Genomic DNA, 11,156 nt, shown 5'->3' on the forward strand with positions numbered 1-11,156 from the left:
GACCGACGCAGGGCTCGAACCTGCAATCTCCTGATTCGTAGTCAGACGCCTTGCCAATTGGGCCAGCCGGCCGGTGATTGGATGAAAGGCGTTTTGTAGTAGCGGTCTATATCGCTAAAATCTATCTAACAGCGTCGAAAACCCAATGCTTTTGCTTACAATGGTACTAGATGTTGATGGTGTATCTACTGGCAGGGTGCTCACTACGAATGAAACGGAAAGAACTCGGTTAAGACAGACTGATTTATTCCTAGAATGAATGAGCGGGTGGCATGGACCACCCAGCCCTGGAGGGAACCCTATCTCTCGCTATAATACTAAGTTGGCAGATTAGCAGCATAAGCTCTTCGAAAATAGAAATCAAAAGGCACGATTAAAAGACACATAGGTCGGTGCGAGGAAAGAAGGACACACATCCGTGGAAAGTGAAGATCATACACCTGCAGGTAGGGTGGTGTACTCACCTCATCGCCTCATACAGAATCCTCACCACCTCATCACTCGACGTCCGCTGCAACGGACTCTTACCCGCATGATCCGACAGATGGATATCACACCCCCTAGCCACAAGAACCCCCGCCGACCGCGCCGCATTGCGATACGCAGCATGCGAGAGCGCCGTGCGCCCTCGCGCATCAACATAATCAACATCCGCCCCATGGTACAGCAGCCAATGGCACGCCTCTACCTCGTCATGCGCAGCCGCAAGGCCCAAAAGCTCACCCAGGACATCCGCGTACCCAGCCGGGCTGCACGCATTCTTCAGCTCAGCCAGCCACTCGTCAAGAAGACCCACGCACCCGTGCGCAGCCGCGACGCGGAGGAGGGGGATCTTCTTGCTTGCCTTGCAGCGCCGCGAGTCAGGGTCCGCCTTGAGCAGGAACTCAACGCAGACCTTGTGCCCCTTTGCCGCGGCGACGTCGAGCGCCGTGTGGCCTTTCGCTGACTTGGCTTTTAGGTCGACCTTTGCGTCGATCAGGGCCTTGACTATGCTTGCTTGCCCGAGGTTGGCGGCTTTGATGAGAGGTGTGAAGCCGCGGGTGTCTGTGCTGGTGAGGGCTTGTCTGCTGCGGATGATTAGGAGGGCGAGTAGGTTGTTGTTCAGGGTGAGGGCGATGTGTAGAGGTTGGCAGGTGGTGTTGCATTTGAGGCCGTGCTTGGTGAGGTAGTGCAGGAGGGTGAGGGCGGATATTACCTTGTTCTCGCGTGCTGCGACCTCGAGTGCGCTGGCGACGCTTGAGAGGAGCCGGTCGTAGAGGAGATTGGGGAGGTCGATTCCGCGTCTTACGGGGCGGCGGAGGGGTCGGGCTTTGATGGTGTCTGCGTGGAGGCGGTTTAGGACCATTGAGACTACGGGGGCTGGCTGGTGCTTTGTCGCTGTGACGAGCGGGGTGTCGCCCATGGCGTCTGGGCGTGTGATGTTGGTTGTTCTGTCGAGGAGGAGGCGGATGGTTTCCTCGGGCAGGGTTGGGTCGGCGAGGGCTTGGTGCAGGACCGTGCGGCCGTTTGGGCCGAGTGCGACGAAGAGCCGCTCGTGGTAGATTGCCACGTCGATTGCGTCTTCGTTGCGTGTCTTTACTGCGGCCATCAGCGGGGTGACGAGGTGCAGTGGGCCGGTGAGCCGTCTGCGTATGGCCCCAGGTATATAACAGGGTATACCGCGCTGCATCAGGGCGTGGTGCAGCTCCTGGGCATCTCCGGTTGCGGCTATGGCAAGGGCCACGAGCTCCAGAGGGAGAACCCGCGGTGCTTGCTCCTCCCAGGCGTGCAGCAGCATCTCGCAGTACGGACCGTTGCCGCTGGCAGCAACGCTGCGTAACAACGCCATCGTCTGAGCCTCGTTCGTCCGTACCGATGCGCCTGCTTCTAGGAGGAGCTTGACAACCTCGTACTCCCGCTTGTCGTGCTTTGCAGAGCGTGCCTGTCGAAATGAGCCACTGGCTCCTAGGGCGCCTAGCGCCGTAAGACCGTCTCCCCGCAGGGCATCCACGTCGGCCTTGTACTGGAGGAGAAGCTGGACGGCTTCAGGATGGCCAATGCTGGATGCAACGTGCAGAGGATACCAGCCCTGGAAAGTGCAGACCCGGTCAGCGTGCGCTCCGTGGTCGAGCAAGTATCGGATTATATCAACGCAGCCGCAGCTGCCGGGCCTGCTCGACCGGATTGCAAGGCTTATGGGGGCCTCGTGGTGACCGTCGGGACGGTTGGGGTCATGACCACTGCCTATCAGCAATTGCACAATGGCTATGGAGCCGGCACGGCAAGCAAAGTGCAGGAGGGTGCTGCCCAGATTATTGGTGATGTTGACCTTCAGCCCGCTCTGGAGAAGCCGCGGCCAGATGAGCTGGCCGTGTGCCGTGCAGACAAGGCGAAACGTTGTAACGAAGTCGCAACCGCTGAACCTTGCTCCCGCGTTTAAGAGGATAACGACGGTTTCAAACTGACCCCCAAGCATAGCTGCCAGCAGGGGTGTCCGGGCTTTCGGCCACCTGTGACTGGAGTGCCTGGTCAGGCCTTGCTCGCAGCCACCTGGAGGCACCCCATCTGCCAGCAGCTTCTGCACGATGTTCGTGAAACCGGCGGCAGAAGCTGATACCAGTGCGTCAGAGCCCAGGCTTGGGTTGTGTGGCATAGCGCGGTAGAGCCAGTGCAGAGCGTAGGCCATGGTATTTTCCTGTCCCTTGCGACCTGCCCAATCAAGGATGTATTGGAGCCGGCGATCGTGGTCACGCCTGGACGGTGAGTATAGCACTGGATCGGCCACTCGGTAGAGATCTCGCGATGTCCTGGAGAGAGCGGCGAGGCTCTTTGGTGACCGTGACAGGTGCTCGCATATCTGGAGGAGGAGCTCATCGGGGAGGTCGAGGAGAGTTGGGCCGGCCATTTTTGAGTTGGGATTCATGAATGAACGGTTGGTATACACTACCTAGGATCGCATATGGTTTCGTATCGACAGAGGTAGACCATGACTTTATACCAGGAAGACTGTCTCCTTTATACCCTGGGCTTTGTAGGTGGCATTGTTCGACAAAGCAAATTGGCAATGAACTACCGTCTCTTGAACAAGTAACAGGAACTTGCTCATGTCATTGTTCTGCCAGCAAACAAAGGCTGGTTGTTCACAAGTCTCATTCAGACTTGTCGGGGGTAAGCGAGCTTGTCGTGTAGGGTCCCTTTGCTAGACCTTGCTACCCCCAATGGACCCTACCAGTAGGGACAGCTTTGGGAGCTGGATGGAGACTCGACTTCTTCAAACAAGGGGCATTGAAGATTACCTGGTTACTAAGAGATGCTTCAATGTTCGATGACACCGGTAGTATCTGACCTGCGACCATCTAGACCTGTCTATACCATTACGAGTACCTACACCTTCAACACATCATCAACCCTAACCACCTGCCCCGTCCTCATCGACAGATTCGCACAAATCCCCGTGAGAATCGACAACGCCCCATCCACATGCGACGCCGCCCGTCCAGCCGGATCCTCACTCTTCTCCCCAAAAAGATCCCTCAACAGCTGCGGATCCCCCCCTCCATGCCCCCCCTCGCCAACCGGAATCTCAATCTCGACCGGCTTCCCAAACAACGGCCGCAGCACAACCGACCGCGCCTCCAGCGCCCCCTCAAGCGCCTGCTCCCCGCCGGAATTCACATAGCTCTGCTCGACTACCTCCACCTCCAGCCGCCCCCCGCTCCCATTGAACATCACCCGGAACCCCTCCCACGGCGCATACGAGGTCAGGCTGTACATTAGCACCGCGCCAGAGCGATACCGCACCATCACGCCCATCGTATCCTCGATGCTGATCCCGTCGCTGAACACGGACTGGTCGCGGTGGTACGCGTCTTCACCCTCCGCATCGAGATACATCGCCTTCAGCTGGGGATTGCGGTCGAGATGCAGCGCGAAGTGGTCATCCTCTGCATTCTTGCTCCCGTGTGCCCGGGAATAGAACTTCGTTTCCCCGCGGCGCTCTGCGTTCTCACGCCCGTAGAACCGCAGGTCGCCCATGGCCACCACGCTCTCGGGCCTACTGCGCAGCCAGAAATTCACAAGGTCGAAATGGTGCGTCGACTTGTGCACCAATAGGCCCCCGCTGTTCCGCTTGTCGCGGTGCCAGCGCCGGTAGTAGTCTGCGCCGTGCTGCGTGTTGAGCAGCCACTCGAAGTGCACGGAGTGGATGGCCCCGATTGCGCCGGACACCAGCAGCTCGTGGATCTTCGTGTTGTGCGGCGCGTACCGGTAGTTGAAGGTGACTCTCACGCTCTTTCCCGTCCTTTCGACCGCGTCGAAGATCTCGCGGCACCGTGGGGCGTCGATCGTCATCGGTTTCTCGGTGATCACGTTGCAGCCTAGGTCCAGCGCGCGCACGATGTAGATGTTGTGCGTGCGGTCGATGGTGGTCACGATGACCTCGTCGGGCTCTGTGTCGGCGATCATGGCGTCGAAGTCGTGGGCCAGGTATGTTGGGATCTTGGGGTGGCCGAGGGCTTCGAGGCGGGTGTTTGCGTAGGCCAGGCGCGTTTGGTTGGTGTCGCAGAAGGCGACGAGGCAGGCGGTTTCGCGGAAGTCGCGGGCGATGGCTGTGTAGAAGAAGATGGCGCGGCCGCCGGTGCCGACCAGGGCGTATTTTTTGACCATTTTGTTGGTGTTGGGTTGGGCAGTGGCTTGGGAAGCTGGGGCGGTTGCTGGGTTGGGATATAAGAAGGAAGACGGTCGGGGTGAAGGGGGCCGAGATACCCCGCGCACGAGGAGCATGTGCTACGACCAGTGCGATAACCACTGCTGGTGTCAAATAGGCTGAATGGAAGTCGGGAGATCGTCGTCTATTTTCCGTCAATCAACGTGCAGGGCCATGCAACCCCCGCATTCTGGGGCAGACAGTCCGGGGTAGATTGGAGAAGGGCTATCTTGGCGAATCCTGCGAGATATGGGCGTCCAATGCATACCCTGCTCTCAGAGTCAAGCGAGGCAAGTCGGGAGGAGGAGCTTGTCCGTCAAGAGTGCACAGCTGGCCGGGTAAGATGACACCGACCGGGTATATAGAGAGGGGTGCGCCATGTAGGATTACCTCGTGCTGCAGGTTGCGTGCCCTACGTTTGACACCAGCAGCAAGATGGCAAGCAAACCCCCCTCCCCAGAACAGATCGAGTCCGCAGACACCATCACCCCAGCCACCGACACAGCAGACAGCGACACCCCCAAACCAACGCCAACCGCCGAAAAAGCCGCGCAATTCCTGGCCTCCACAACAGTCGACCGCACCTTCACGCCAGAAGAAGAAAAGGCCGTCCTCCGACGCATCGACCTGCGCGTCCTCCCCCTCCTCCTGGGCGCATACTTCTTCCAACAACTCGACAAATCCAGCCTGTCGTACGTCTCGATCTTCGGGCTCGTCGAGGACGCAAAGCTCGTGGGCCAGCAGTACTCATGGCTCGGGTCGATCCTGTACCTGGCCCAGCTGGTCATGCAGCCGCTGGCGGCGCTGGTGCTGGTCAAGTTGCCCACGGGCAAGGTCATTGCGGCGGCGATCTTTCTGTGGGGGAGTTCTCTGACCATTATGGCGGCTTGCACGGATTTTCCGAGTTTGCTGGGACTAAGGTTTTGTTTGGGGGCTTTTGAGTCCATGATTGGTATCTCCCCTTTTATGGTATGGGCTGATGTGAGGGTGAGGGCTAATCCATGGATGTGTATTGATAGCACCCTCATGCATTGCCGTAACGCAGATGTGGTGGCGCCGCGGCGAGCAGACGTGGTATGTAGCCCTTCAACCCCTCTATCCAGCACCACCCTTACTCACTCTATGTGTGTACAGGAGAGCAGCCCTCTGGAACGCCATGAACGGGGTAACCGCAATCGTCGGGTCCCTGTTCACGTACGGCCTCGGCCACATCCACAGCGACACGCTCTTCTCCTACCAAATCATCTTCATCCTGTGCGGACTACTGACGGTCGCGTACTCGTTCGTCGTGCTGATCTTCATGCCGGACTCGCCCATGGAAGCGAAGTTCCTGGGCGAGCGCGAGAAGGTCATTGCCGTTGAGCGACTGCGCGCGAACCAGATGGGCGTTATTTCAAGAGAGTGGAGGTGGGATCATGTTTTGGAGACGATGGTCGATGTCAAGACTTGGGTTTGGTTTCTGCTTATTGTTGCGATTTCGTACGTTTAACCCCATGTCCTCTCCTCCGATGGTGAACGATATGTAAGACAGGGTTGGTTGACTGGAGCTGATACATGCGGGTGTAGGATTCCCAGCGGTGGAATCAGTACGTTCGGCTCGTTGATCATTACGTCCTTCGGGTATACGAACTTCACGGCCATTCTGTTTAACCTTCCGTTCGGGGCTATCCAGTTCGTGATTATTCTGCTGGGTGGCTGGCTGGCGACGAAGTTCCGCACCAAGGGACTTGTTATTGCCGGGATCGCCATGATTGCGGCTGTTGGGACGATCATCATGCTCACGGTTTCGAGGGAGCAGAAGGGCGTGTTGCTGTTCGGGTACTACTTGGTGCGTCTTCTTGTCCTATTCACTTCCATGATGTAGTATCGATGAGCTGACGGTTTGTTCAGGTATCCTGTCTCGCCGGCATAACGCCCCTTGTCTACGCATGGGAAGCGCAGAATACCGCGGGTGACACGAAGAGGAAGTGTACTTCGGCCGTTGTGCTGGTTGGGATGTGCACCGGCAACGTATGCTCTTCTACTTACCTTCTTGCTTGGGAGGGTCCAGGTTGCTGACGATGCTGTCCAGGTCATCGGCCCCCAGCTCTACTCCCTCGAGCAAGCCCCCGAGTACCGACCCGGATTGATCTCCAATCTAGTCATGTTCATCCTTGTTGCCATTATTGCTGTGTATGTCTTTCTTCCTCATCAAGTTTTGTAGCTAACGATAAACCCCGTTGTAGGATTGCCGACTTATACCTCTACTGGCTCAACAAACGACACGCTAAACGACGCGAAGCGCTTGGTAAAAATGCACGAGTTGTTGATGAGAGCATGATGGGGAAGAACAAACTGCAGGAAACCAAGGCTGGTGAAGTGGAAGATGGCGCGAAGGGGGAGGAGAGGGTCGTTGACAAGGGTTTCCAGGACACAACGGATCTGAAGAACGAGGATTTCATCTATGTGTATTAAGATGAGAGCCGCGATCCATTCATGCAGGGGGATAGGTAGATGTTACTCCCAATCGAGCTATGGACCTCAACCCTGAACATCAATGGGCCCATGCCTTGCGTTCTTGCCTAGGTAGAGCAGCACTGGACAAAGTGCATCAGACATGCACGAGGGCCTCCACCGAATGTAGGTTCCAGTCTGGCCAACCTTGGAAACGTAGGCAAGTGTAGCTGGTACGTCATCGGTACACCCAGGGCAGGAGCGATCGAGGCATCCCATGATGTGCTACTCAGACAAGAGTATTCCTTCCTTTCGCCTTCGGCATGCTGTCTTCACCCTCTCTCCACCGCGATAGTGATTAACGCAAATCATCACGAAGTTTCGAGAAGTGTACACGGAAACCATGGCATTACAACATTTGACAATGCTGAGCAGAGGGCTGAACCTTAGTGAAAGGTTTCCAGTCTGGGCTATAGCACAAGTCACTATTGCAAGGATGCGTGTATGCCCAAGACCCAACCCCGCCATCCCCCGCAAACGACCGGCGAACTGGTCAGATGGAGTCCCTTGATCTCACTTTTCCAGCCTGCCTTGCCATCCATCAGCAGCTATCGAACAGAGGAAATGCCAAAAGACTCACCGACCAAGCTAATCGGGTGCCTTCTCGATGTCTCGGGCTCCATGCGCAACGCCCTGGACTCGGAGGAGGGAGATGGCCGCGCCACAGAGCGCTTCCGTGCCGTCCTTGATACCGCACTCCGACTAGCTCGGACTGAGTATCGACATGATCCACACACCAGCATGTTCATCGGGGTGTTCGGCTTGAACTGTACTGAGAACGGCGGTCCGCATTCAGTTGATCTTTGCGCTGTCGTCGATGAGCTGCTCTCGAATTACGACGACGGCGACGATCGGAGCGGACACGACCGGCTCATTGCGCTTGCCAACCAGGAGAATCGCGCCCATGTAGCACAGTACATCCGTACAAAACTCACTGATCATCAAGCGCGGATCCTCCACGTGCACTTGCAGCGACAGCCGGAGCGGATCAGGGAGTTTGTCGATGCAATACCGTCTGAAGAGCAGTTCAAGAAAACTCGCAGTTGGTTCCAAGCGGGCGGAAGTCTCGGTGGTGCCGGTGCTGGAGTTGCAACAGCCTTATTGCTAAGCCCATTTGGCGGGCTTGCAGGTGCTGGTTTAGCTGCTGGGACTCTTGTGGGTGGTCTAGCTGGAGACCATGTTGCAAACCAGGCTGAGGACTATGCGGTTGATAATTCGGATGCTTTGCGCCTTGCACGCCGTATTTGCAATGAATGGCTTCTCGGGTTTACTGACGTCGTGCCACGTCCAGTAGCTCAAGTTGTGCGCCTGCTCGAACAATTGCAACAGCCCCCGGTGGATGGCACCAGGACAGACACCGGCTCCATCCTTGACACGCTACGTCCATATTTGTATGGAAGGACACCAATGAAAGACGCCTTGCGCCGGGCAAAGGCAGTATTTCAAAAGCACACCAGCGCCAAACAGCGAATTCTTCTCTTGATGTCCGATGGCCTTTCGACCGATGGAGACCCCGTGCCTGTTGCGCACGACCTGAAAGAGAGCAAGGTGACGATAGCAACCATATATCTCACCGATGACCCTGGTGTTGAAACCCATCGTCTCTATGATAGACCTATTGAGGATTGGAGCAGAGGCCAACGCAACCTGTTCGAAATGGCTACGAGGGTCGCTGTTGACACGCACCCCATTCCAGTCCTTGCTTCGATGCGGTGGACAACGCCCCTCTCTGGCGAGTGCGCGCTTTACGTCCAGGTGTGCAGCGCAACGGTGCTTAACCAATTCTGCGAGCTTCTGCTATCCGCGCGCTTTGGCTCGGCAGATGCGCTCTTGGATGTGGTAGGCCGCGTACGCCTTGATAAATACATCAAGGAAGCACACGGGGGCGTGCGCAGGCAGCCATCCAATCAAGGTGAAGAGGGTTCCTGCTATGCGCATGCTATCGCGGCGGCCCTCCACATGGCGCTCCAGCGTATCCGCGGCCGTGAGCACGGCTACCCGAAAATCGAAGACATAAGGAAAGACATTCTAACCGAATTTCCGTGGGAGCCTTGGACAGAACACCAAGACGGTGCTGACTGCGATGCTTGCCGGTGACCGATATCGACCACTGCAATTTCACGAGGTAGATGTAGAAGGTGCGCGACAGGCGGTTCTTAGTCGTCGACCGGTCCTAGCAACCTTTCGTCTGTCACAGTCAGGCTGGGACGCCTTCTCCCGCCATTTCAATCGTGAAGCGGCCACGCGCACGACAATACTTACGAGAGCTGACATGGCATCCCACCACGCGGTACCTGACAGCGGCGGCCATGCAGTCCTCTTGATTCGCTGTGGCCCTAACTCCTTAACCTTCCTGAACTCCTGGGGGGGGGGGAATGGGGCGACAACGGGAGCTTCAGCGTTGAGGATCACACCGTCTTGGAGCTGGACGACCCAACTGGCGTGGCAAAACTCCGCTTCTACGATGTATACTGGCAGCTAAAGGACCTGACGGAGACGGAGAAGCGAGCATACAGTGACGAGGTGGATAGATTGTTGCAGGAGCATGCAGGCCGGCATCCAACGATCCTGGAGCTGGAAATGTCCTGTCCGCTCTGCCAGCGCAAAGCGCCCATCGCCAACTTCACTGGCAGTCTTCGGCAGGCGAGATGCCCGAATCCAGATTGTGCAGGGGTCTTTGAGCCGGAGCCGGGATATCTGACGCAGGCACTATATGCGCGGGCGGGCCTAAGCGACGTAGAGTCGTAGAGCGACTCTGGGACTGATTACTCCAACGGATGGGACGGGATACATATTAATTGATCTCAATTAGCCAATGCGGAACCCGCGGAGTATGTCGTCAATTGTGTTAGTGCCATCATAGTAGTACCTCGGCATGATCTCGTTTCTGCGACCGAAGGCGTCAGCTTAGTGATGCATGACGAGCCAAGAGGACTAGCGATATAAGCATCCTAAGTAGCCATACCAAGGGACCAAGACATGACCTAGACTCGGTGGCGCTGTACCTTTGTTTCCTTTCCCCTGTGGCGCAAGGTCCACGTTGACCCAGATCGTTGAAAATCCGCCTAATGAACCGGATGACTTTCTTAGCGCGACCGAGTGAACGAGATGACTTTCTGACAGAGCCCTGTTTCGGCCCCGTCACACAACTTGCCTAGTAATTTACTAGTAAAATTGTTCTCCGAGGCTCAACCTCGGCCAAACAGAATAGTACCCTTGTTTAACAAAATCGATTCTTCATAATCCTAACTAAACTGAGCATCCTAAAGCTATTCCAATCGTCTAAAAGTTATATTTACGTCAATAGAATGCAGGAATCTCATTGGTTAATTCAAAAAGGGGTAATTATCTAAAACGAATAACTTTGCGCGCGCGCCGCGCGCCCGCAGAGGCCTCGTACGCCTGCCAGTTCCTTCCTAACACGGCCAAATTGAAGCTATTCAGAGCGGAGATTGTAGCGGTCTTTGTGAATGTTGAGAGATCTCAGGGGTAAAGGCCTTGGTGGTGAAGGAGGTGACGTTGGCCGTGGCGGCGTTCTATTGGCCAACGAGCTTTTTTGTGGGTCTACGATTACTAGCCAAAACGCGGCGCTAAACTCCTTTAGGCCATTTTTGTCAAAAAGTCATCCGATTCACTCGGTCGCGCTAAGAAAGTCATCCGGTTCATTAGGCGGTTGAAAATCAACACAGATGCCCAAAGAACAACGGACACATGGGATGCCATAATAACACGCGAGATCCAGCGATAAAAAGGCCTCAACGTTACATCCGACAAACACATTCCGCCCGAGTCGGGCAAGTCCGCTAGTCAGCCCTAGGGATGGACAAAATGGCTGACGGTAATTACGGAAAGTTGAAATTTAAGGATTTTTTCGGTAAGGAATGATTCCTGACGAAAGAATAAAATCACGTGACTTGCCGCCTCCTAATCGGGTTAGCGCCGCGGCAGAATCATCGAGCAGAGGACTGCCAGCAAAGCG

The 11,156-nt window shown here is 56.2% G+C and overlaps 4 protein-coding genes across 4 annotated transcripts; 2 read left to right on the top strand and 2 right to left on the bottom strand.

Annotated features, from left to right (window-relative positions):
* Positions 1–460: 460 nt before the first annotated feature.
* On the bottom strand, positions 461–2,884 carry DSM5745_09118 (uncharacterized protein; the record flags this gene model as incomplete). The annotated part of the gene is made up of 1 exon (XM_026751134.1): positions 461–2,884. One exon carries the CDS (start codon positions 2,882–2,884, stop codon positions 461–463), a length of 2,424 nt encoding a protein of 807 aa, XP_026600220.1.
* A 479-nt stretch (positions 2,885–3,363) lies between these two features.
* DSM5745_09119 (Gfo/Idh/MocA family protein) lies at positions 3,364–4,644 on the bottom strand (the record flags this gene model as incomplete). The annotated part of the gene is made up of 1 exon (XM_026751135.1): positions 3,364–4,644. The coding sequence occupies one exon, from the start codon at positions 4,642–4,644 to the stop codon at positions 3,364–3,366; it is 1,281 nt and encodes a 426-aa protein (XP_026600221.1).
* Positions 4,645–5,119: 475 nt separating this feature from the next.
* On the top strand, positions 5,120–7,138 carry DSM5745_09120 (putative MFS transporter; the record flags this gene model as incomplete). The annotated part of the gene is made up of 7 exons (XM_026751136.1): positions 5,120–5,636; positions 5,704–5,758; positions 5,819–6,163; positions 6,251–6,512; positions 6,575–6,694; positions 6,756–6,856; positions 6,910–7,138. The coding sequence occupies 7 exons, from the start codon at positions 5,120–5,122 to the stop codon at positions 7,136–7,138; spliced, it is 1,629 nt and encodes a 542-aa protein (XP_026600222.1).
* A 603-nt stretch (positions 7,139–7,741) lies between these two features.
* On the top strand, positions 7,742–9,274 carry DSM5745_09121 (vWA domain-containing protein; the record flags this gene model as incomplete). The annotated part of the gene is made up of 1 exon (XM_026751137.1): positions 7,742–9,274. The coding sequence occupies one exon, from the start codon at positions 7,742–7,744 to the stop codon at positions 9,272–9,274; it is 1,533 nt and encodes a 510-aa protein (XP_026600223.1).
* Between the last annotated feature and the right edge of the window lie 1,882 nt (positions 9,275–11,156).

This window comes from Aspergillus mulundensis (assembly GCF_003369625.1).
Source record: "Aspergillus mulundensis strain DSM 5745 chromosome Unknown scaffold_11, whole genome shotgun sequence".
NCBI lineage: Eukaryota > Fungi > Ascomycota > Eurotiomycetes > Eurotiales > Aspergillaceae > Aspergillus > Aspergillus mulundensis.